This window comes from Crotalus tigris, unplaced genomic scaffold (genome assembly GCF_016545835.1).
Source record: "Crotalus tigris isolate CLP2741 ecotype Arizona unplaced genomic scaffold, ASM1654583v1 scf7180000020347.5012614909:4044961, whole genome shotgun sequence".
Taxonomy (NCBI): domain Eukaryota; kingdom Metazoa; phylum Chordata; class Lepidosauria; order Squamata; family Viperidae; genus Crotalus; species Crotalus tigris.
Genome location: NW_024097978.1, coordinates 2,648,764 through 2,675,300, shown reverse-complemented (window position 1 = coordinate 2,675,300; position 26,537 = coordinate 2,648,764). Strand labels below are relative to the sequence as shown.

At 40.9% G+C, this 26,537-nt stretch overlaps 1 protein-coding gene across 1 annotated transcript in view; it reads right to left on the bottom strand.

The window, feature by feature from the left end:
* Positions 1-662: 662 nt before the first annotated feature.
* Positions 663-26,537, bottom strand: part of ATP1A1 (ATPase Na+/K+ transporting subunit alpha 1) — a 29,446-nt gene continuing 3,571 nt past the window's right edge. The window contains exons 2-23 of the mRNA XM_039366519.1: positions 16,100-16,207; positions 15,663-15,722; positions 14,355-14,558; positions 13,330-13,443; positions 13,070-13,204; positions 12,160-12,277; positions 11,355-11,623; positions 11,048-11,246; positions 9,116-9,225; positions 8,021-8,155; positions 7,576-7,768; positions 6,875-7,050; positions 6,441-6,577; positions 5,319-5,469; positions 4,436-4,604; positions 3,942-4,096; positions 3,617-3,740; positions 2,295-2,440; positions 2,035-2,165; positions 1,776-1,877; positions 1,445-1,536; positions 663-957 (exon numbers count right to left, since the gene is read on the bottom strand). Coding sequence (XP_039222453.1) covers positions 929-957; positions 1,445-1,536; positions 1,776-1,877; positions 2,035-2,165; positions 2,295-2,440; positions 3,617-3,740; positions 3,942-4,096; positions 4,436-4,604; positions 5,319-5,469; positions 6,441-6,577; positions 6,875-7,050; positions 7,576-7,768; positions 8,021-8,155; positions 9,116-9,225; positions 11,048-11,246; positions 11,355-11,623; positions 12,160-12,277; positions 13,070-13,204; positions 13,330-13,443; positions 14,355-14,558; positions 15,663-15,722; positions 16,100-16,207 — 3,057 coding nt within the window. The 3' untranslated portion in view covers positions 663-928. The remainder of the gene's footprint in view (positions 958-1,444; positions 1,537-1,775; positions 1,878-2,034; positions 2,166-2,294; positions 2,441-3,616; positions 3,741-3,941; positions 4,097-4,435; positions 4,605-5,318; positions 5,470-6,440; positions 6,578-6,874; positions 7,051-7,575; positions 7,769-8,020; positions 8,156-9,115; positions 9,226-11,047; positions 11,247-11,354; positions 11,624-12,159; positions 12,278-13,069; positions 13,205-13,329; positions 13,444-14,354; positions 14,559-15,662; positions 15,723-16,099; positions 16,208-26,537) is intronic.

The window sequence follows — 26,537 nt, the reverse complement described above, 5'->3', positions numbered from 1 at the left end:
ATGGTCATAAGTCATTTCAGTGCAATTGCAACTTTGAACAGGTTTTTTTTTTTTGGGTCATCAAGTTTTGACACCTTGCTAAGTGGTACTCAAATATTGCCATATCCTAAAAGTGGTACAGTCGGTGAAAAGGCTGAAAAGCCCTGCTCAATGGCATTCTATAGTCACAAGAACAAGGAAAAATAGCAACCTGCTGGACAGCTCTGCAGATTTAAGTGGAGAGGTATTGTTGCTTATAAAATGAGGAGCAAAAAGTATCTTAAAATTCATTTCTGACTTGCTGATCTTCCTTTTCTGAAGTATACTTATGATCAGGAAGTGAGTTTATGTTAACTAAGAATCCAGTATAACTTATCGACCTGGTATTTAAGGTGGGAATGACTAATACTACAGAACCTGCATTAAAATGCTCAAGAGCAAGGCCCAAGCAAGAAACACTGTTTATGCAAACCAATTTGTTTTGATAGACCTTTGCTTTGTTTCAGAATACCTACTATCAACATCCAATTAGGATAGGTCGTCTGCACTGTCCATTTTGCTGCCGTTATGTGTTTCTTTAAAGAAACCTCAAAAGCCTCCTGACTCTGGTCCATTTTTCTTGCTTCTGCTCTTCCATAGTGCATGTACCCACCTTCTGAATTACCATGAATAAGAGAGACAGATTCATCTTCTGATCCATCTTTATTTGTAAAAGTCCAGATATAAAATCTTAACATTTCTTTAAAGAACATGAAAAGGCACATTAAAAACTATTGTATTTTCCACCCCAAAGCCTGGACTATATTAACCACTACCCATTTTTTCCATTGCATTATTCTTCTTGCGCTCTCAGTTGCTTTTATCCTCCAAAGTTTCCCTCTTCCTGCATTTCAGGAACAAAAGAATGGAAGGATGTCAAGAGTGCAACTACCTCTGGTCCAGCAGTCCTTTAGTAATAGGTTTCTTTTTCCACCCAGCCTATAGAAGAGAAAAACAAAGACATCAAGTTGTATATGTCATTGTTTAAATATCAGATTAATCTGATTAAATTAATCAGATTAATCTTTAATATCAAAAAAAATTAGAGAACACACAATACTGAGCTCTGAAAGCACAGGTGGAATAAGTTAACTATGTGTTATAATGTAAATTCATGCCAACACCTGGCCTTCCAAAGATACTAAAAGGAACCTGTCTCATTCATGTTTACTATTATTATTATAAAATATATTTATGTTTCCCATCTGAATCCTTACATAGCTTTCTAGAGCAATACAATGAGTCTATGACACCCTAGAATAGGCATGTCACACTCGCAACATCACATGACATCGCGCAACATATCATGACTTTTCCCCCATTGCTGGCAATGGGGTGGGCATGGTTTCGGCATGATGCATCCGGCCCGTGGGTCGGCAGTTTGACATGCCTGCCCTAGAACATCGTTGAGTAAATAGTTGCTCACCTCCAGGGCTGCGTCTGATGATTAGTTTTCTTACTTCATCATAGACAAAGATGAGGAGAGAATAAGGGAAGGCACAAAACCACCATGAAGGTCTGCAAGGTTAGAAAAACAGTTGTAATACATAGCTGTACGACATAATTGATGGTTAGCAAAAGCTCAGAGGCTTCAAAAACAAGAATGAACATATAATTCAGAGGAAGCCCAGATGCCTTTAATGCATCACTGAATTAAAAATGATCAAAATTATGCTAAATCCAGTAATAGCAACTGAGGAATAAATGAGCTAATTATCAACTTCAAAGTCCCAACTTTAGTCAGGTTTATTACTTACTTCAGTGGGAACATTCTCAAGGCCACATCCATTCCTGGGCAGTAAGAGAGGAAGGCAGCAAGAGCAGTTTCTTCAAAGAGACCAAATATTAGGATCTTGTTCCTGTGGAAGCATTAAGAGATCAAAGTTGATCTTGCAGACTTTTCAGCTTGCAAACATTTCTCAAGGCTGATGCCTACATTACTTCCAAGTTGTGTAACATTCAACAAGGAAGGGGCCACAGGGAAAAAAATGCCCTTGTTAAAAGTCTGCTACTTACTTCATTCCTTGCTGGAAGACAGAATTCCTTCTGGTCTTACAGATAACCAAGTCCGCCCACTGTACCACCACAATGCTGACAAAGAATGCTGTGTGGCAAGTGAATTCTACAATTTTCCTTTGCTCGTAAGTCTAAAGAAGATTAAGAGGAAAAGAATTAGTTATTGGGCTTCCTCTTTACTGCCAATGAAACAAAGATCCAATGGGCATGGGGTTTAATAATGTCTGGTAGTAGTCCCATTAAGCTAAAGAGAAACTCACCCACTGCTGTCCATAGCTGTCCTCCACATCATTTACCCATCGGTCATCCCACATCACTCTAATCCCCAGTAAGGAGGATGGCAAGAAGCCATTTTCTGCGAGGATTACAAAGTATGTGAAGAAGCCACCCAAGGCCTGGATCATCCCTAAACAAATAGACAGAGGTCAGCAAATGTTAGCAGTACTTTCGGAACCCACATTCCAAAAAACATGGGTGTCTCTTTTGTGTATTATTTTAAACCATCTCACCATCTTCCAATTAACATAAGCGGGAATCATTTTTGTAGTACACATTTATTCAAATGATCTATTTGCATAAAAACGTATTAAGGATGAAATATTGGCTACTGCTGTACTGATCTTTGTGAAAAAAATATACAAGACCTACTGTCAGACTGCAACTTTTCAAATTCCTGCGAAGTCTATCTTCATTATGTCAAAGGACTACAGTTTTGGTAAGGTCTTTTGCACAATGTAACTATACAGAGATGCAAGATGGCCATTCCAGGAAGCACTACCCTCTTAAAAGTACCTCCCACCCAGCGGTTAACCCCTGGTCCAACATCCAGTTGCTTCTCATGTATCCCCTTAGGTCTCTTATTATACTCACCTTTTCCACTGAAGAATTCACCTGCTCTTTCCCTAGTTATACAATACAATGTACCTTCTTTTGCAGTTTCCCTTAATAATGTTAGGTCTTAATATTATTAGCACACTAAATTTCTACAGTATGCAGGTCATGATTAATAAGCCTCCTTATCAGCCACAATTCTGCAATTAGATAACTAGGCTGCTATTAGCAATTGTAGTTTTTCATGTGAGAAGTCCAAGAACGCACATCTTCCTAGCATGTGAGGAAATACAGAGAGTTGCATGCCTTATCAGTAGAAACTGATCTCTGAAGACTAGTCCAGACATACTTCCACAGCTGTGGCATCAAATTTCAAGGTGATGTAAGCCACATTCTATATGTGAGGTTAGAAAATTTGTCACAGTGGATAATGGGGGTTCACTGTTTCCCAGCCTTCCCCAGTTAAATTCTAACATGCAAAATATAACTTGGGGGAGGGGAAAAGAAAAAAGTACATAAGAGAAATGCAGAATAGTACAAATGGCATGTCCTGAATCTATTTTAGATTTTATGTTAATTCTTCCAACTTTCCTGCTTACCTTCCATTAAAAGAATGCAATACTTTTAAAAGTCTGTCGACTTTTTCCCATGTAAAGCATTTTCCTAGACTTCTGAGCATTTGTCCTTTCATAAAAAAACTGTCATCTTTATTCACCCCCAAAGAGGTACAGGTGGGTACCTCTCCACTTACCAATCTGACCATAAGCCATGCTAATCAGCCTTTCGTTTACCAGTTTGTCTGTCTTGGGGTTTCTGGGCTGTCTCTTCATAATGTCACTTTCTGCTTGCTCATATGCCAGAGATATTGCAGGAACCTTTGGAGCAGAAAAGAGAACTTGCAGAATTAAATTAAGCTTCATAGACTATAAGCTGATTCATATATGAATCAGTATCATCCACAGTGAAAAAGCATTTGGCCTCACTGCAAACACTGTGCAACAGAAATATACTGTATGTCTCATTCTGTGGGGTTGGGGGGGGGTTAGTTGCAATATTAATCAATAAATTTTACTAACCATATCGGTGCCTAAGTCAATGCATAAGATGGTGACTGTCCCCAGTGGTAGGGGGATGTTGGCAATTATGAAGATAAGGAAAGGCGTAATCTCAGGAATGTTACTAGTCAAAGTATAGGCAATGGATTTCTTCAGATTATCAAAAATCAGGCGACCTAAAAATAAAGAGCACTTTAAAACAAAAGATTGTCGCATACCTGAGGCCAACCTTCCTTCCTACACAAACTCCTTAGAATACAAAATTTAATTCACTTTAATGAAAAAATATGAGGAAAAATCCTCTGTAGCAGAGCATACATTAACAAAAGGCAGATGAAAATTTAGCCAACTGACAAGTGGAGAACGTGTCTACTTTTCCAAGTACCAAACAGTGAGTTTTACATTCTTGTATAAACAGTCACAGTTCCACATAGAATTTGGAGACTTGGAATATAACATGGAAGAAGAGGAAGGAGACAAGTTCTGTAATTTAAAAAACTGAGCTACGTATTTACCTTCTTCAACTCCAGTAACGATGGAAGCAAAGTTGTCATCTAGTAAAATCATGTCAGCTGCCTGTTTAGAGACATCTGACCCAGCAATGCCCATAGCAACACCAATGTCCGCCTTTTTCAAAGCAGGGGAATCGTTCACACCATCTCCAGTGACAGCTACAATAGCACCCTGAAAGATTAAACAAACTCTTTTTTCCAGACACTTTATTTCAAGGACAGCCTATTTTTTTTCCCTTTATGAGTTTGGGAAGGGCACATAGTTTCAGTATTAAAGCACATGACTGACACTGAGAGACCAGACTGAATATTTCAGATATTCTCATCTGAAGAAACCTACTGCCAGACAGTAATGGACCACTGGATATGCAAATATAAAGCAGTGAGGCATCAGGATGTTATACAGAGCAGATCAGTGAAGATCTGCAGTGGATGAAAATGCAAGAGAGAAATATTTTGGCTATATATTAAGGCAAGCTTATTAATTAACAATATAATAGAGTCATTACTGAAAGTGTCTAAACAGATACTGGACACCAACTGTCAGGGTTTCATATTACACTGACAATCAGAAGCTGGAGGGGGTAGATTACTTTCAGTCTTTACCATTCAGATGTCTATGGAGATTCTCAGTGATCCAGGTTATGGTTGTCCCAAGGGTGCTTTTTCAAGAGGCAATTGGACTTCCTTGTTTTTCTTTGAAGATGTTTCGTTTCTCATCCAAGAAGCTGGACCAGAGCTGAAGAAGTTTCTTGGATGAGAAATGAAACATCTTCAGAGAAAAACAAGAAAGTCCAGTTGCCTCTTGAAAAAGGACCTTTGAGTTTACCACTCAGATTTTATATAGAATGGATTGACCAACTTTGCAGGGATCCCCTCTGCTTACCTGCCGTTGGCAGCCTTCTACAATAATAAGCTTTTGTTGTGGAGACGTTCTAGCAAAGACTATTTCAGTATGGTGTTGCAGAATATCATCTAGTTGTTCACTGCTCATATCCTTCAAGTCAGACCCATGAATCACACAGGCTTTGGCATCTCTGCAATTTAAAAGATGGTATATTGAAAAGTTGCAGATTATTTCTTCAAACTTTGTTTTCTAACGAAAATGAAGATATCCTTGAAGTTAACTCAGGTCCCAGTGACTGTACCCATGCACTTTACTTGGCAATACACTGATAGTGCTTTGCTAGTTGCCCTCTTCCAGTATTTCAATTTCCTAATCTAGCCAACAATCTTGAAATTATCAGTAAGTATTTGCCAGAGTCCAACAACATTGCTCTGCACTGCCATCTAATGAAGCACTGCTCTCCCCCATGCAGCACTGAGCTTGCTTTGCTTTAGAGCTCTGCAAATCAGTTTTTGCATGCAGATCCTATGCCCAAACCCATTTCACACATTTTTTTTGTCATGGAAGGAATCGGAGGCTGTTTTATAGGTAGAACTTGTTTAGTGGCCAGCAGTTGCTAAATATCTGGGAAGTTAAAGGGCAGATTAAAGGCAGGTGGGCCAATGGGACATTCTGCACTGAGGTAACAGTGGTGATGGCATCTGAGAGGGAGATTGGGGCCAGTGGAAGTTCCTGAGGGAAGATGTACAGAGGAAGAGTCTTGCCCTAGTTGCTCGTCCACATTTTACTTCATCTGAAACCTAGGACAGTCAAAGCGGTCCAAGTTTGGGCTCTGCCAAACAGGCTGAACTGAAGAAGGTAGCAGAATCAGCGTAAAGATTTCTTTGTTCTGGGTTTGAAGCAAACATTTTCACTTTGAATGTACAAACCCTACTTTGCTTCCAAACCTTCAGAAGGACTCAGCTGCCTAAAACAAATACTGTAAACATCTCTTAATCTGAAAAAAAGAAAATATTGAAACCATTTCACTGCTTTACTACTACTTTTCTTCATATCCTACCAACAGATATTGTTAAGTGCCAGAAAAAAGGAATTAATTAGCAGGATTGCTCCAATCCCTCCCAAAAATGCTCCACATTTTCACTCTAATTGGTCTAATACCTGGGATTGACCTGGCTGATAGGGATGTTGAGGCGAAGAGCAATATCTTCCACAGTCTCATTTCCCTCAGAGATGATGCCTACACCTTTGGCAATAGCTTTCGCAGTGATGGGATGGTCTCCTGTCACCATAATGACCTACAAGATGAAACAAATCAACCTCACCAAATGCAATGAAGACAAGGCCTAGAAGTCTTTTCAAAGGCCACTTCCCTGACCTGAGCAGTAACGAAGAAGCTGATGCTGATATGGTCATTCAAGAGAAACAGAATAATCAGCAGTGACCCTAACCTTTTGAGATGGAAAGGGAGGTTATCAACAGGCATAGTTTATCTCTCCCTCTCCACCAGCTATCAAACATAGCCCCTTTTCAGTTATTTGGTGCTGTATGTAGTCTTAACTATTTGAGGGGATAGCTTAGTGATGCACTTTTACCTTTATTCCGGCACTTCTGCATTTGCCAACAGCATCAGGCACAGCAGCACGAGGAGGATCAATCATAGAAATCAGACCAACAAAACACAGTTTCTCTATAGGGAAGTTCACATCATCTGTATCAAATTGGAAGCCTTCAGGAAACTGCTCATCAGGCAGAGCCAGGTGACAGAAGCCTGGAAGAAATCCCATTTCTGTTATTTGTAGACAAACAGACTAGGGCAGACATTCAGCAGGGTTGATGGTTGTTACCCATTTCTGTTTGGGAAGACTTTTGTGTATTTGACGTGGGCACTTAGGAGGAAAATATTTAGCTAGGCACCCTCTTTGCCACAATATTGCAGCGAGTGATTGACCATGACATCAAAGCCATACCATCATCTTAAGTGATAGTTCAAGCACTTCTCACCCATTGGCTAAGTATCTTCACCATAGATACTTACACCCATTTCATGCAATCTCTTGGCTATAAGGTAAGCCAGCTGGCAATGGAGTCCATAGGGATGGTGGGGAGGAAGGCTGTCAAAAGAGGTAAGATGGCAGGCAGAGCAATGTAATTAACCCCCCCCCCAAGGGTGGAGCTTTAACTGCACTGCCACAACTACCACCTTACCTTTTGAGGACCCTATAGAGATCATGGTTGACTGACAGATTATTCTGAGAGAAGAGGGGGCAAATAAGAATTCAGTCAGGCATCTTACCCAGAACTCTCTCCCCCAAGCCTCCCAATTCAAGATAGGCATTTTGAAATGCATCTTTGGCCTCCTCATCCAAAGGAACTTCTTTTCCATGCATCAGGATGGAACTGCAACGGTCAAGAATTCTCTCCGGTGCACCCTTCATCACCAACAGATATCGTGATTCTGATGTGTTTGGATTCTTGTGAATTGACAGCTGCATATTTTTAATAACAATGTTAGTTAACTGCCTTTTGGACAATATTTCATACACTGGTTTGGAATATGCCTCGCAGATGACAAACACAGAGAGCAAAAGAACAGAACCCTCCCAGCCAGAGCTATAATCTGAGTGATACATAATTTAGCCTAATTTGAGTTTGAAGAAAATAACAACACAGCCCAACATAAAAAAATATTGAATCTGTTCCCAGGGAATGCCTCTGTGCAAAAAGCAGGGATTTCTTACTTGATACTTATTGGTAGAGTTGAACGGGATCTCCACCACTTTGGGGTTCTTCTCCCTCACTTCCTTGACAGATCCACAGCAAAGTTCAATGCATTTTAGGAGTGCTGATTCAGAAGCATCTCCTGCCACTGCTCTCTATCAAATGACACAGCAGTTCACAATAAGAATCTGAAGGCTTTTGAAGGCAAGTTCCCCCCTTTCCAAATAAGCTTAACTTTATTAACAAGACATACTTCAGCATTCTGTGAAAGAAAACCAGTTAGGTTTCTTATTTTTCTTATTTTAAAAAAGAGGCCAGTGTTAAGCAGAAACCAACAAAAGTAAATATTTTTGCAGCAATACTGTAAAGAGCAGATAGGCAGGCTTGATAATAATTATAGAGTGGAACAGAATGTGCTCAGCACTAAGAGAAGGCATAAGCCATCTGTAAATAACTTTTAAACACAAGATATCTCAAGTCTCTTTAAGTTCTTTTTACCAGTACTTTCAAATAGTTAAAATGTAAGTTCTCTTACTGCTGCTTGCCTACAAGTAGTTTGTTTTGCTGATGATACACCAGACTTGTATTATCTGTATTTCATTGAAATTTAAGGCAATCCAAAAGCCATAGATGAAGCATTATAGGATTGATAAACTTCATGTGTTTGTTGCAAGCCAAGATCAGGCAGTCTTGTCCAGCACTTTGCAAATCACAAAACCTATCCAATGTGGATTTTTCTCAGTTTACGGGGCATAAATTGTACTGCCCTTCTTGTATCACAGTAAAAACAACAACAACAAAACTATTGCTGGAAGAAACTTTCTTCTGTCACTGATATAATTTCCAGTAGATTCTTATTCTATGCACAAATCTGTGAATTAAATTTCTATTCAAGTCTTAATCCTAACCCTAATCAACAACACTGCATGCCATAAAAACTTATAAATGAGGAAATAATACGAACATTAAAGATGTTGCAACATTGCCTTCCTACTAGCAGAAACATTCTATTTTCCAAGATGCCTTTTCTTTATGCTGCTTCACATTAACTGTAAGGCCGCAGAGAGTAGACAAGTGTGTGCAGCTATGGCAACTGAACTAAGGAATTTACTCACCTTCAAAATGGGAACATTTTCTTGGTTAGCCTGAAATACAGCTCGGTTACATAGTCCTGCAATCTTGGCTAAAGCAGTCCATGTTGGAGATGTTTTGTCGAAAGAAGCACCTAAAGGGAAGGAACCCCATATGTTCTACACAATTTCATGCTCAAATAAGAACACAATTCATTTCCTCTGCCACTTTCCCCTTGTTTGATTTAAAGCTATCATGCTAGGCACACTGGAGCAAAGTCCCTCCTATAACGTCTTGATTACAAGCTTAGATGCAGAAGAAAGATCCCTTCCTGGCCAGCACAGCCCTTAACAATAGCTGTAGGACTTCAGTCTTGATTAACTACCATCTTCTACATTTACAGACAAACTATGACCATTACCTCTGTATCTAGAAGGAACAATTTAAGGTCCATTCTACTAGACATAAACAATTAGGTGACTTGTGAAGAACTCCCTGGGTAACCATGATTATATTTGTTTACACCATACATACTTTACTTATCTTTTCTTTTTAACAAAAATCTATGAATTTATTTATTTATTTAGTGTATGGTATGGCAATCCATGTTGCAATTTTGGTTGGTTACAATAAAAACAAATGCTAGGCTGCTTATATGAAAATACTTAGAAAGAAAATATTTATATAGCTTTTCCCAAAGATGCTTTTCCATGAGACAACTGGACTTTCTTGTTTTTCCTTTGAAGACATTTTGCTTCTCAAAAAAGACCCAGCAGGATAACAGACAAAGAAGAAAACATTAAACGAAGCAATGTAGTCATTTCATATGTTGCAGAAATATCAGAAAAGCTCAGGAGAATCTTCAGCCAACACAACAGACGTGCACACTTCAAACCCAAGAATACACTAAGGCAGAGACTTGCCCACACCCAGAATAAAACACCCAGACACAAATTGAGAAATGTGGTATATGCAGTACAATGCAATGGGCCATGTGCAGATCTGTACATTGGGGAAACTAAACAACCACTTCATAAACACATGGCAGAACAAACCCATCAGGACAAGATTCAGCAATCCATCTGCATTTAAAAGACAAAGGCCACTCTTTCAAAGACAGCAGTTCACATTTTGGACAGGAGGATCGCTGGTTTGAAAGAGGGGTCAAAAAGACCATCTCTGTCAAAACTGAACAGCCCTCTCTAATCAAATGGGGAGGGATATGACATCATCTGTCTCCAGTCTACAACACAGTCCTCTTTCAACAGTTCCAAGAAGGCTCCACATCTATTTGCACCACTCAGGTGACCTTGATGACACAGATAAGCCTCCAGGTGATATGGGCAACTCTCTAAAAGAAGGCAAATGACCAGCTGTCTGCAAGGACTATAAATCCTTCCATTCTCCACCATCCAGTCAGAGCTGAAGAAGCTTCTTGGATGAGAAGCAAAATGTCTTCAAAGGAAAAACAAGAAAGTCCAGTTGTCTCATGGAAAAGCATCTTTGGGACAACTTTGACCTGGATGACTGAGAATCTCTATAGTCATTTATATAGCTTCAAAAATATGGAAAAACACACTGAATAAATCTATTTTACCTCCGTTTTTCCTTTTCAATTAAAAATGTTGGCCAAGCAAAGGATAAATATTTAGTGTTATCTCTTCCATAGTGGTTTATTAAGAGTGAAGGATAAATTTATAACTTGATTGTTGTTTTTCATTAATTTTATGGGAAAGGCAGGGGGAATCTACAAAATGTCTCTTCTGCTCCACTGGGAAACAAAACACTACTCTTTATACAGATGAGAATGGTTGGGAAAAACCTCGATATTATAAGCCTTCAGAAAACAGGATGAAAAGCATTGCAAATTTGGTGGAGGCTTATATCCAGCTATTTATCCCTTCATTATAGTATTATCTTGACTATTAGCAGAAAGGAATGCCAAATTAACTCTTACAGAGATCAGGTAGGCTTACCACTCTGGTTTTCTGTTGTGTCAGCTTCATGGATCTGGTTATCGAACCACATGTGGGCAACAGTCATGCGGTTCTGGGTCAGGGTGCCTGTTTTGTCAGAACAGATTGTAGAAGTGGAGCCTAGAGTCTCCACAGCTTCTAAGTTCTTCACAAGACAATTCTTACGAGCCATGCGCTTGGCTGTGAGTGTCAGACATACCTACAAAGTGAGGAAAGGGGAGATGAAGGCTGCCTTCCATCACAATCTATATTTCCTCAGATCTTTTATTAAAAAGAGAGTGCTAACCTCCTCTTTATGGCAACTTACTGTCACTGTAGCAAGCAGACCCTCAGGGACATTGGCAACAATGATGCCAATAAGAAATATTACAGCTTCTAGCCAAGTGTATCCAAGGATCAATGACAGGATAAAAAAGGAAACACCCAGGAACACGGCCACACCAGTAATGATGTGGATAAAATGCTCAATCTCTGCAGCAATGGGAGTCTGTCCCACTTCCAACCCAGAAGCCAATGTAGCAATGCGGCCCATCACAGTCTGGTCACCAGTGTTGATGACTACACCACGGGCAGTACCTGAAAATCACAAGAAAGACTTAATTAAACTCTTCCTTCTCTCTTTTTGTGGGCAATGCAGGCACAATACACAATGTTGGCTTTCAGTGCAAACAAGGACATTTCTTCAGTCATCATCTGTTTCCCAGTCAAGCAGTTCAGAAGATACTGCAAATGGTGGTACACATTTTCATCCCCCACATATTAAGAGCATTTTATAATCTTTGATTTATTCTTGTTCTTTGTCCTCCTTGCAAAACTTGTTCCCTAATCCATATAGGAATGACAGAAGATTCTTTGACAAAGCTTTCAAGTATAGCTACAGAAATGATGTCCTAGCAATAATACATTCTTGCTTTAGTTCAAAAAGACTTATAAAAAAAACAACAGCAGCCACCCTTTACAAATTAACATCCATCAGTTCTAATATGTGCTAATAGAAGACATGCTTCATCAAGATGTTTCTTAATTTCTCCTTGAACAATCTATCATTTCTAGATCTGAGAACAGCTGTATCCTACCAGCCTCGTTAGTCAAATATTGGAAATTATATTTACCTTCAACACAATTAGTGGAGAAAAATGCAATATTTCTGGTCTCTAGTGGGTTATCATTTGTACAATCTGGAGATCTTGTCTGAGGCTCTGATTCACCTGTGAGAGATGAATTGTCCACCTGCAGGAGAAAAAGTGCCCATATGGTTTTATGGAGGCATTGGGTAAAAGGCGAAAGATGTATACGATCTGAAGAGAAACCAGAGTGAAAGGGGAAATGGGCGAGCAACACCAAAAGTCATGTGTATGTATTTATTTCATTTTATTAAAAGTATCTTATATATGAATGTAAAAAGAATGTATGTTAACATCTGATAAATATCACGGTATAGGTATGGGGGAGAGTTTTGGAAAAATAAAAAATTATTTTTAAAAAAAATGGAGGCACTGCGTGATGCCACGCCTAATAATAATAATAATAATAATAATAGTAAAGTTGGAAGGGACCTTGGAGGTCATCTAGTCCAACCTCCTGCTCGGGCAGGAAACCCTACACCATTTCGGACAAATGACTGTCCAGTCTCTTCTTAAAAACTTCCAGTGTTGGAGCATTTACTGCTTCTGGAGGCAAGCTGTTCCACTGATTAATTGTTCTCACTGTCAGGAAGTTTCTCCTTAGTTATAGGTTGCTTCTCTCCTTGATTAGTTTCCACCCGTTGCTTCTTGTCCTGCCTTCAGGTGCTTTGGAGAATAGCTTGACTCCCTCTTCTTTATGGCAGCCCCTGAGATATTGGAACACTGCTATCATGTCCCCCCTTGTCCTTCTCTTCGTTAAACTAGACATACCCAATTCTAGCAACCGTTCCTTATATGTTTTAGCCTCCAGTCCCCTAATCATCTTTGTTGCTCTTCAGATCCTCTGCAGGTTGTCCAGGACAGTCTCTTCATTTTTACCCCTTGAAGATATACATACCTTACATCCATTAGCTGAAATTATTCTCAAATCAGCTGGGATTCTATCTCCTCCCTTCACCTCCACTAGGTCTCCAACAACTACACCTTCAGCATTGATGCTCAGTTTCTCTCCATTTCGGATTACCAAAGCTTGCTGAAAGAAGAAGCAATGTTCATTAACTATATAGGACAGCTTCACTACCAACGTGTGATCAAAGTGACATAAAAATGTGTAACTTATGTATTTAAAAAAGACCTGAAACCTTAGCACTTTCATACCTGAGGCACCATGTTTTTGAAGGACTCCATGATCTTTGAACTCTTTGCCTCTTGGTAGTAAGAGAAGCAGCCAGTTATGATGACAACAGCAGACAGCACAACACCTAGATATAACTACAAGTAGATACAAGTATCTGTGAGTCAGTCTTTTAAGTGATATTACTTACTCACACAAACCTCAGTAAACTCTGCTCTGAGTTTGCAACATTAATTGTAGGCAATTATTTTGACAACAATGCTCCCAATGATTATATGTTGCTGATGAAAAGAATATATGAAGAGAAGAATTTCAAGAAGAAAAAAAAACATGGGACAACAAACTATTTTCTGATCAGGGGGAGAAGGGATCATAACTTAATCCAATTCGTAAATTAAACAATATGAGAAAAATCTGTTGTGAAACTTTAAGATTCTGATGTTGAAGTAGGCCCACCCCAAACTTAACTGGCAAGTGCACTAGAAATACACAAACTAAGCTTTAGGAAGGCAGATCATAAATGTGTCATGCAGAAACCTGAGTTCAAAGGGCAAAATGTAATTTGAGCATGTGTAGTGGACATGTAGCACTTGCAGGGACCATCTTAAAGTAACTGGCCTTGGATTGCTGAATTCTGTAGTTGTTATATAATCTTGGGAAAAGATGCATCTGGTTTAATGTAACTCTATGGGTGAGACACGCACACTCTAAATCGTATTTTCAACTCCCATCTGTATTGCTGCATAGCCTTAGATCACAGCCACCATGTTTATACTTAGTCCAAGCAGAAACGAAAGCCCTAGCCAATAAGGACAAATCAAAACATCAGTATTTTATGTTTTCACGAGAATATATCCTCCCCCCAATTCTGGGCAACTGTGAGTAGCTTTGAAGAAGAATCTTCCAGCAGCCTCTTCTGACCAGCCATATAACCTTGAAGCCCACAGCCAATGTGTTGACATAGTGGGGCATCACAATATCCCATGATATCTAAACTGGGCTACTCGGTCATGCCTCCCATTTCCCCTCCCCTCCCCTCCCCACGTACATTGTCATTATTAGGCTCTTCTCCTGTTGCAGCTTGAATGCCAAACGCCAGAAAACAAAGAAGGGCTCCAATCCAAAGCAGAAGGGAGAAGCCCCCAAAGAGCTGCCGGCAGAATTTAACCCAGTCTGGGGTCGTGGGAGGGGGAGTGAGAGCATTAGGGCCATCTCGAGCCAGGATTTCTGCAGCCCGCGCAGCAGTCAGTCCCTAAGATGCAGAAAGGGAATGAGGAATTCAGTTACAGAAATGCAACATGGAGGTTACTTAAGAGTGCTATAGCTGTCAAATTGTAACATAGCAGAGTTTCTTTCTTAAGTGACATGTCAGTTTTTCACTCATTCTTATTTTCAAAAGAACTTTTTCCAAGTAAGCTCAGCATTTATCTACTACAATTATTTGAATGTTGCCTGCTTCAGCTGCCTCAGCTTATAATAGTGGATTAAAATGCATGAAATCCAAAACATTAAAAACATTAAATCTAAAAAAACCTGTTGTCTCCACTGATAAACTTTCACTGATAAAAGACCACAATCCTTAATATTATAATTACCATAATGCTACCCTTCAAGTATGTGACAGTCAGAACATATGAATGATAGTAATAACAGATTGACAGAATTGGACGGGACCTTGGAGTTCTTCTAATCCAGCCCCCTGCTCAAGCAGGAGAATCTTTATGCCATTTCAGATAAGTGACTGTCCAATCTCTTCTTAAAAACCTCCAGTGATGGAGCACCCTTAACCTCTGGAGGCAAGCCACTCACTGATTAACTGTTCTCACTGACAGAAAATTTCTCCTTAGTTCTAGGTTGGATCTTTCCTTGATATGTTTCCATCCCTTACTTCTTGTAAGGGATGGAAACTTATAAAAATGAATGATAAGCTAGAAGATTATCATACAATGATCCTCTAGTACAGTGGTTCTCAACCTGTGGGTCGGGACCCCATTTGGGGTCGAACGACCATTTCACGGGGGTCGCCAAACAAGGCTGTCCGCCATTTTTTCCCCCTTTTCTTTGGCCACGCCCCTGGCACCCAGTGATGTATAAGTGGTTGGGGGTCACCACAACATGGGGAACTGTATTATGGGGTCGTGGCATTAGAAAGGTTGAGAACCACTGCTCTAGTATCATTCACAATGATTCTATGGCAGCAGCATTTTACAAAGATGCTCAAGCCAAGCTGGGGAAGAGAATATAACTTTTGAATTATAACAAGAACATGAATTGACATTGTGTTCCTCCCAGAACTTGCTGCCACACATTTTGTACTTTCAAAGCTGAAAACTCCCTCCAAAATTGCCCAACTTACCCGGCTGAGATCAGTTCCATATTTGCGATGAAGTTCATCAAGGCTGAGTTTGTGATCATCCTGCAAAGTCAAAAAGACTAGTGAAGCCACATTTGGGTATCCAAGGATATTGTCAAAATATTGATTGAGTTTAACCATAGCAGTTACTGGAAAGAATTCCAAGTTGATAAACAAATTAAGTTTACCTGAGGTTTAAGCCTGGGTGTGTCAAGGGGAAAGAAAGAACTACATGGTGTCAATTAACAAATTACCATTTTACCACCTTACATCCAGACTTTTGATGATGGTGAGATGGTAAATTATCTAAGCCAATTTGGAAAACTTTTAATGGTCCAATCCAAGGTAGTCAACTTAAAAGTTAGAAAATTGACAATTCATGCCAACCCAAGCATTATGTTAATTTCTTTGCCCCTAATGTGGATAAAAATTGGTCTTACCAGTGAAACTTCCTTTTTTAGTTCATCCATATCCTTTTCTTTTTTTCCTTTTTTCTTCTTTGCTCCATTCTCCGATGTAGCTGCAGGTTCATACTTGTCACGTCCAGTCTAGATGAAAATCGGAGACACAATGAAAGAACTGCCTTACACTGAACCAGGTCATTATTTTTATTTTATTTTAGTTACTTATTTGAATTTATTTACCACCCAATTCCAACTGACTAACCCATGCAGTTCTGTATTTTCAACTTCTGATCAGCTTTTCCAGGGCTCTGGACAGAGGTTCTAATGCTACATCTCCCCACGAGAGATCTTTGCTCTTTTATGTAAAAATCCTAAAAACAATCATTATAGGCTACTCAGTCCTTCTCAGATTTCACAGCATATTAAAGACAGTGCTCTATTAATGTGCGCAGAAGCCTACTGTACATGTCACAAAACACAATCACAAGACTTCATTTGTAAAGCTGGTTTTCATCACTCTTAGGGCATAATACTAAGATGTTTGGAGCCTGAGTATAGTTCAGGATGATTAGCTATGCTTTGAAATTGTGTCTGTACTGATACGGCATTATTTCTGTCCAGTTAGCAGATTAAAAAGACAAAGATAGCTGCTTTTTTAAGTGCTTATTCTACTGGCTTGTTTCATACACTACACTACCAATAATATAGTCTGCTTGATTACAGTATAGCCTGCCCAGCTAATCATAGTTAAAGCAAATAATAACATCATACAATTTACAGTCACAGTATTAGGCTACTCAGTTCTGGATAAGGAAGTAATTTAATAAAAAAATAAATACAGCATTCAAGAAATCTTAGAAAACCTGGTTTGCTATACATTTGAGGTTAGGGCAGGGGTCCCCAACCAGTGGGCTGTGGCCCGGTAGTGGGCCATGGCCTCCTGGCCACTGGACAGGCTGGCCAGTGTGCGCACATGTGCACGCATACCCCCTCACTTGAGGTAGCGCCATGGCTGCGGGATGTGAAAATGGACTGCCACCGTGCCTCGGCTGGGAAAACAGGATGCTGCTGCTGCACCTCATCCACGAAAACGGGATGACGATGTGCCTCGAGGGGCAAATGGGACACAGCCATGGCACCTGAGGGCACAAAAATGGTGCCACTGCACCGCAAAAACAGACCACCGTGCTACAAGGTGCAAAAATGGCTGCTGCTGTGCCACAGGGTAGAGAAACAAGGCACTGCGCCACGCAAGAACGGAGCAGAGCTAGTGAGTATCACGTGGGCGCTAGCTCCGCCCCATTTGCAGCACACGCTTGTTTGTGGCCTCATGCGCGTGCGCGCACGCATGTAAAATGCTTCCCCCTCCCTTTTCCTCCAGTCCACCAACTGACAAAGGTCGGGGACCCCTGGTTAGGGAGATGGTTCTTTAATCTTACTGTGCCATTTGGAATGTTGCAGGACCGAATCTGGGTCACTCACCTGGGATCAGGGGTTTTTGTCTTCTGAGCTTTCGGACACCTACTGGAGCACCCATCCTCAGGGACCTTCTCAGCAAGATGGGCTCCGGCACAAGTCCGAAACCTCAGATGGTAAACCCCTGGTCCCGGGTGAGTGACCCATATTTGGTCCTGCAACATTATTCTGGGACACATATATTCACCTTCATTCATTTGGAATGTATTTCATGTAATGGGTAAATGTAATAACTATTGCACATAAATACTTCAGCCCTAAAAATTTCCCCTTTCCAGAAACATCCTATTTTGAAAGGCAGCATGTACATTTTTAAGTTAAATCGAATGAAAATATTAATAAAAAAATTAATTAGTTCTGCATCTTATTATTTGTCTTTCTTTCAGGGAGATCAAGTTGTTTTTAATCCATTTCCCCCCTAAGAATTGTAATTTCTAAGATCAGTATGTGCTAATATTTACAAATCCTATAATGAAGGAACAAACTTTAAACTGAACAATTGTGTTCAGACAGGACATTCAAATCAGTATTTTTACTATATCAAATAGACTATGAGAAAGAAAGAAAAAGATCTCAGGTCATTTTGAACTTAGCTACTGTTTTTATACTCATATTCTCCTCCAAGGACCTTCCCCACCCCCCAACAGCTTTATTTGAAAAGTATGTGAAAACTCTTACAGTACTGACTGCATTCCAGGGGCTAGGACTGCATAGATCAGGGTGGCCTCTTTCCCATTCCTCTCTAGGCATTCATCTTTCCTCTAACTGCTGCTGCAGCTGTCCTGCAGGAATCCTGATGATAAAAACCCTTCCTAGTCTCCACCATTTGTCACTCCTAAGAGTCACAAATGCTCTATTTCACATATACTCTATTTCACAAATAGAGTGAATAGTTCAATTAATATTTTAAACTTTTATTTCTTAAACATATTCCTGAAAGGGGAAGCCTTAAGAATAGAAGTGCTGAGATTTAACGTAGTGGAAAACTAAGTTCCCTGCTCCGCCTGTTGCCTAAGAAGGTAAACAGAGCCACTCATACTTTTCAAATAAGTTTTGGAAAATCTGGGTCTGGTTGCCAATGGTATCCTTCAAAAAGCTTTGCAGAGGTTAGGGCAGGGGTAGGCAACCTTGGCTCTTTTATGACTCGTGGATTTCAACTCCCAGAATTCCTGAGTCAGCTAGAGCCAAGGTTGCCTACCCCTGGGTTAGGGTATTATCAAGAGAAAACGAGCCCAGCTACTTGGATAAAGCATTACAGGACATTCAAGGAATAATACTTTGTTCATGTTTTTCACATGCTCAGGGCTATAGAACATTTGGGAAGAGCACTGTGAGCTGGAATGGAGCTTTTGTTCTCTGCCTCTTATGTGCTAGAAGGTAAAGCAGAGCTGAACATTCCTGACATTCCCGTCACTGTATTGTTTCCCTTCTATAAAGGGGGGGGGGGGGAGGAAAAGATTTCAAAAAAAGAAAACGTCTACATCAGTGGTTCTCAACCTTCCTAATGCCACGACCCTTTAATATAGTTCCTCATGTTGTGGGGACCCCCAACCCCCCATCCAGCTGGCCGGGGAGGGGGGGCAGGAAGGTCGCTCCGCGGCTCCACCCAGCCTGGTTGGAGAAGAGCCATTCCTCTCCCTCTTTCTCTCTTTCTTTCCTCTCTTTCTTTCCTCTCTTTCTGTTTCTCTTTCCTCTCTCTCTTTCCTCCCTCTTTCTCTTTCTCTCTTTTCCTGTTTCTCTTTCCTCTCTTTCTTCTCTTCTCTTTCTCTTTCCTCTCTCTTCTCTCTCTCCCACTTTCCTCTCTCTCTCCCTCTTTCCTCTTTCTTTCCTCTCCCCATTCCTCTCCCTCTTTCTCTCTTTCTCTTTCTTCTTTGTTTCCTCCCTTTCTCTTTCTCTCTCTTTCCCCTCTCTTTCTCTCTCTCTCTCTTTCCTGTCTTTTCCTCTGTTTCTCTCTCCCTCTTATGGAAGCATTGTCAGGGGTCCCCACCGCCCCCAGCCCGACCTCCGCCACGACCTCCGCCACGTCCTCAGCTGAACGGGTGGGGAGGGGGAGCAGGACGGAAGGCAGCGGCTGCGGTGGCAGACCCGGCCACTGCTGCATCATCAGGGGTCCCCGCCACCCCCACGCTGCCCGGCCTCGTCCTCCGTCCATCGATGGAGCCGCAGTGGGGGCTGGTGCCGTGTGGTCCGCCAGCCCCTCCGCCAGCCCAGCTGCTCCCCCCCAGGCACCCCTCTTCCTCCCAGCGCCCACCCAAGCCGCTTTGGGGGCAGTAGGAGGAAGAAGGGGAAGAGGAAGAGGATGGCAAGGAAGCCGCCGCCAGCGCTGGGCCCCAGGAGGTGGTTCTCCTCTCCTACCTTTGCTGAATCTCCCTTCCCAGCAGCCTGGACTCCAGCGCGCCTTCCAGGCCAGAGGGTCCAATGGTCGGGCTGGCTGGGGATCGCAGGGGCTGGTCTCCCTTGGGCTGCGGCTTGCGGGAGGGCTGGCCCGCTCAGCGGAGCCTCCAAGAGGCCACTCCCAGCAGGGATCCTGGGGCTTCCCCGGGCGGCTCCAAGGCCACGAGGCCCTGGCCGTGCTTCTCCCAGGGGGTGGGGCACCCAGGCACAGGGCCAATCAGGAGCCCTGCAGGAGGTAAGTCTGCCTGAGAGAGAGAAGGGAAGCGAAAGTGCCTCTCTCTCTCTCTGCAAATGGCAGAGGAGGCCGTGCGGAGACGGATGCGGAGCGGAAATATGTGTTTTCCGATGTGAAAGGGTCATTCGACCCCCAAAAGGTTCACGACCCACAGGTTGAGAACCGCTGGTCTACATTCTTCGGATGAATGGCATTTCTGCTATCCCAACTGCTTATTTTAAATACAAGCAAAAATTTTTTAGATTACTTTAGATTATCGTCAGGTAAGGGCACAGGAAACTGTTTCAGTCAGAATCACTTTATTCCCCCCCCCCACATACATATTTCAATTTAAAAGGGAGCACAATCCATAATTGTTATTTCAGTGCTCCCAATTCTCTTCCTTCTCCTCACCTCTTCAGAACACAAATTCCCCTGAACTACAAGAACTACTGTCCTGAATCTAAGTCCTTTGTGTAATATCATGGCTGAACCATTGCTTCCAATAGACTCTCTAGCAAGGAGGCTTCAGATCTATACAAAATATTCTGTTTCAGTATATGCTGATATTTAATTTAGATGCAGCATTGGAGTAGCACTTACCTACTTCCTTACTAGGCAACTCAATCTGCAACAGGGCAGTGTACTGGACACAATTAATCAGGAGGATAAGGTCTTATTTAATCCACTAGTTTCTGGTAAATATGCAAATAATTCCTCCAATTAAGATCAAGCCTGGGCAGAACAGGGATTAGGATGCCTGCAGCCAGGATTTAGTACTCAAACAAACATTAGTCCATGATTGTATATGAGGAAGGGAAATTGATCCAAGTATTTAATAAAATCCAGCAAACAAGTTGCTTAATTACCAGACCCACAGTACATTTGCTAATTAAGATCTTCAATATTAAAGGATGCGCTTAGTCATGTGGATATATTCACCCAAATGGCAAAGTCTGCCCATACATGTAATTTTAGAAGTACAGTCAAAACATTTACTTATGCAAACATGATGGTAGTGCTGTAACTCAGCTATGCAAAACAATATTACACACCCAGCCAAGCTGTATTTCAATAAAATAGATATTACGAAAGTTTTAAAGATGTCAAGAACTCTTCCACATTTTATGATTTGCAAAATTAACAATGTGCCCAAACCAAAAACTGAGGGGGGAGTTATAGGAGGGCTACTCTTTCAATCTGAAGAAAATAAGAGCAGAGAGGATAGCAGAACAAAGTCCCTGGGAATCTATTCTGTTATTATAATGACGTCACAAAAACAGCATCTCGAGAGTTAGAAACGCTACTGTTCTCTAACCTCAGCAACACTTGCAGAACAATTACTTTCATATGGTAATTCATGGACAATGAAATTTTCCCCTAAAGACTGGAAGAAAAAAAAGTTACAGATACTTTTTTTTTTTTTTGAAGTAGTGATGTATGCAGGGCACAGAGGAGGGATGTGCAGCATTCCAAACCAAGAGCAGAGAAGGTATTTCGGAGGGGGATGGCTATGTTGACAGTGCCTCCTTATTTCAAGCATGCATTCTCTAAGGTCAAATGGCAACTAAAAAAGGTGGTGCCAGCCTCCCTGCAAATCACCTTTACTTTTTCATATTCCAAGTATGGCATGTCCCTAGAGCAGGGGTAGGCAATCTTGGCTCTTTTATGACTCATGGACTTCAACTGCCAGAATTCCTGAGCCAGCCATGCTAAGGGGAAAGGGAGAGGTTTCCAAGCTGAGCCATGCTGGCTCAGGAATTCTGGAAGTTGAAGTCCACGAGTCATAAAAGAGCCAAGGTTGCCTACCCCTGGCCTAGAGGATACTGCTGCTTGAGAAGCCAAGATCAAAGGTTAACATTCAGTCAGAAGGCTAGTGTACAATGATAAAGCAACTGGATATTGCAAACCTGAGAACAAAAAGAGATCTTTTATCCAATCTGAGCCAATATTAATCTCTTTTAATTGGATCTTTTAGGCATACCATGATTTACTTCAGAGACAGGTAACTTTCTTTCACTCTGGGGGCTGAACTTTTTTTCCTGCAAAAAGCCCCATTTTTTGGCTTACAAAGATCACAAAAATGACTTTACAGGAAAATGAGCTAGCATTTTCTTCCATTCTAGTATTTGGCAACCAAGTCTTTGGGACTGCAAAACAGGCTGCATACCTCTACTATCCCTCAGCAAAGTTACACTGCATCTCTTGGCTGCCTGGCTTGAAAGTAGCCATGTCTTTTTCCATGATTGTACAGCAGTTGCATAGGCAACCAGGAGAACCCAGGAAAGAAGATTCTTCTTTAAAGAGTTGCAGATAGGAGCTCTAAGCTTCAACACCTCTTTTTATGCTTGCATCTGAACTATCACAGAGCCCTGGTTTGGACTAGAGACCAGAGAATCAATCCAAATGCTATAAGATAGAGTAGGAAGTTAAAAAAAACATCCTAGAAGAAGACAGGCAAATCACCTTCCTATCGCAGCTCTGAAAAATACATTAAGGTGTCTATGAAGTCACCAGGCATCAAGCTTGATGTGAATAGAAAACATCCTTTTTCTACCCCTATGTTTGGTTGCCAACAAGCACAATTTTTTAATGGTTTCAAAACCAAAAATAAGTGATTTCCTTGGAACAGAGAGGCATACTCCTGACATGAGGTTGAAAGCCACTTACAGGTACAGACTGGAAAGTAGGGATGTGCAAAATTCTGCCTGAAACAACTTGTTTGAGGGGGTGTGCCTGAACAAAAACATGCATATTTGAGGTACTTTGGTTCATGTATAGAACAAGAGAAGAGCTGTTTTGCTCCAGGCATGGTCTGAAAAGCAACTGTTCTGGAAAGAACTGGTTTGAGAAGGAAGAGCACAACCCATTGGTGATAGCAGCTGAGGGGAGGGAAAGAAGTGTCGAGAAGATGAGGACATGGGTTCAATAGAATGTGCCCACTGGGACACTGCAGATGGTGGCAGTGGCAACAACCGAGGAGGGAAAGGAAGGAGCTGGGAAAGGCAGAGAGCAGTACAGGTGAGCTAGTAGAATATGCCACTCTGGCAGTTGCTGAAGGAAGCAGGGGTGATACGTGCCAGTCTAATCCACTTGCACCATCCAGATATTGCTTCTCCCGAACCTCTCTGTACAGCTGAAACATTCCGAGTTTTGATTCTGCCAAACCATGGCTCATCTAAAATGATTTGGCAGAATTTCTGGGGCACAATGGTTGGCTCCAATTCAAAAGATGATTTAATTTTCCATTACATGCATACCCCAACAGGCTCCACCGCACCTGCTACAATCTTCAGTTTCAAGCACAATTGAAAACACCAGGTTTTATATTACAAAGTCCTTTACAACCTGAGAAGGTGTTATTCTGAGCAGTTCAGCAACCACCTCACAAATGGTGTCTTTATACAGTATTTACAATTTTCTACTTCAGGACGTTCTAATATAATGATACTGTAATTTCACTCAAAAAGAAGCATTTGTATTTATTGTATCTTCTGCTTCTACCTATTTTTTAGAATGAGTATTAGCAGCCACTGTCCACATGCAGCCTTTTTTTAAAGCTCTTGGAGTTCCCAAGACCAGTATGGAAGAAACTGAAGTAAAATTGTATTAAACCTCTGACACATTTCACAGAATTGTAATGCCAGAAAATTAATCCCTTTAACCAGAAGAGAAAAAAAAACCCACTCCAATGTGGCTTTGTGCAATTGCATCACCCCACAGTAGTCCAATGTTCATTCCTCCTTCCCAGAGTACGCCAAGTTCTTTTTGAAGATGGACAAACTTCTGTTCAAAGCTCATACCACTTCTCTTTCCTGTGTTGCCTGAAGTGGCATTTTTCAGGTATAAATTATATTCTCAGCAAAGGATCAGTAGCTACAATGAAAGGCCACTCCTGTGCTCCAGTGAACCAGAAGCATGCAATATTTCTAGGCTAGGAGCCACACCTAGATTGGCTAGGATGGAACTAGTACTTATGTGACAAATTTTCTCTTCTATGAGGGCTTCAGGTAAGGTGTGTCTTCCTTCATTTGCTTCTTTCCCTTCATTCCTTCGGGCCACAGCTCCCCTTCTCATGCTACTGCTATAGCAGTAGCTCTCCATTTGCAACACAATACATACCGAAAAGCACAAAAGGTATCTGGGGCGTTCTTCCTTTGATTTGACTAGTACACCAACACCAACACTGCCAGGGAACAGCTTAACAATTTCTACTTATAATTTCTCGCAGGGGAGCAGGTCAAGGGACACAATGGGAGCTCCCCTCCCCCGCGTCAAATAACATTTTTTCCTGTTTCAAATGTTCATTTTCCATTTGGAGGGTTTATGAACAAAAATAGGGGTTTAAGGCAGCCATTTTTCACTTATATGCTTATAAAACACGTACATTCAAAATTCGTTTTTATTGTGTGCAATCCAGATTTTTATACATTGTGCACTGTGCTTTAACAAATGTGGCTTATATGAGACAATAGCTACAGTCAATGTAAAGAGAACACAGCTGTGGAAGTCTATTCCCCTGGTAAAAATGATCCCTTGGTACAAGGCATTATCTTTAAACTTCTGTGGAGAGTGAAATGTAGGAACAATTTACAGCACAAACACCTTGACTACGGTCTTGTTATTTCATGCCCAAATGCAGCAATTAAACTTTCACTGAATCCTGCAAAAAACAAAAACGAATATGAACCAAGGCCTATCTCAAGATATGGACTGGAAGCACTCCTGAAATCAGGTGTTGCAAAAAGTGTCTTTTAATTGGAAAAACTAGAAGGGCAAAGATGATTCTGTACATTTATCCTATGCCTCTCCTACCTATTTTAGTTCATATAACAGCACTTGTATAGATTAGTGTAATCCATCTCAGGCTGCAAGATGTTTTGGATACATCTCTGCCCCAACCATGCTTGGCTGGCCTGATCAGACTTATAAAAATTAAACCCCTTTTAACTGGGAATGTGCAAAATTTGTTCAAGGCAGAACGGTATGTTAGGGAGATCTCTGGAAAAAACTCTTTCCTTCTGAATTAAATTCTATGTCCTAGAAGTGCTTGATGGTATTCTGGGCACAATGTTTTCTGGATTCCATTTCCAGATCAATCATTTTTTGATTCTGTGCAAAAGCTTCCAAGATCATTCTGATTTTTTAGATGGAAATGAACAACTCTGATGATGTTACGAGAGCTTTTCTGCATACTTCAGTATGTTACAGGATCATCATGGATATGAAATATTTCTCTCAGGACTTGTGGGAGGGAGAAGTTGTTGGAAATCCTAAAAAGGGCACTATGTCTAGATGCTAGAAAATTCTTTACCATTTTTTAAACCACAAAGATATACATTTGAATGAATTCCTAAAATATGTATGATTTTACAACCACCACTTCTTTGATTTTTATGTTCCATTAACACAGTATTTCTCAACCTTGACAATTTTAAGGCATGTGGACTTCAACTCCCAGAATTCCACAGCCAGCAATGCTGGCTGTGGAATTCTGGGAGTTGAAGTCCACATGCCTTAAAATTGTCAAGGTTGAGAAACACTGCATTAACACAACTGTTTTGTTTTCTCCCCAATCCTATAAAATACTTTGCTACAAAGAGATTTTAGTTACAAAAGGGGAGGGCAGTTCATGCATATGTCAAGCACATAAGAGTTTCCTCTAACATAGCTCAACTACATATAGTTAAAACCAAAATAGCGCACTAAAGAAGGAAAAAAAATTACTGGCTAACATCCATAACCCCAATTAGATGGGAAGGTTCCCATTTACATTTACGGTAATCATCTGTGCGGGAAAGTTATGCCTTGCAACTATACTTGAATTGCTGCTTACGTAAGAGCCAAACCCAAGGATCTACCCTGCTCAAAGAGCAACAAGATAGGTTCAAGTACTTTTCCATTTCTGTAGTGTTGAAACACATTCATCTGAGTCTTTAGTATAGCATGGTTGCTACTCTTTATTTGAAATCCAAATATGAGTCATCTGAATCAAAGATCCCTCTGCGATTTGCTTAGCGAAGTCAGTGCTAACAAGAATTCCCAAACTACAGACTCTCGGCTCTGTATTTTACCAGAGAAGCAACAGAGCATTCAAAAGAAGCTCTTACATTTCTTCCAATAAAGATACAACTCCATAGCTGCGCATTGCAATGAATCAAGAAATCTAGATGTTGCAGAAGTGAAGCTAGTTCAAAACCTATGTTCCCAAAGCCTTAACTATTAACTAATTCCACCCCCGCCTCACCCCTCGGAAAGCTACCAATTGCTAATGTAGTGCTAGAATCATACAGCTAGAAATATTTTATAAATATTTTAAGAATTTTATAGGCAAACATCTCTACCGAAATCTTTCCAGCCTTTGCCATTCAGCACTGTGGTACAAAAATA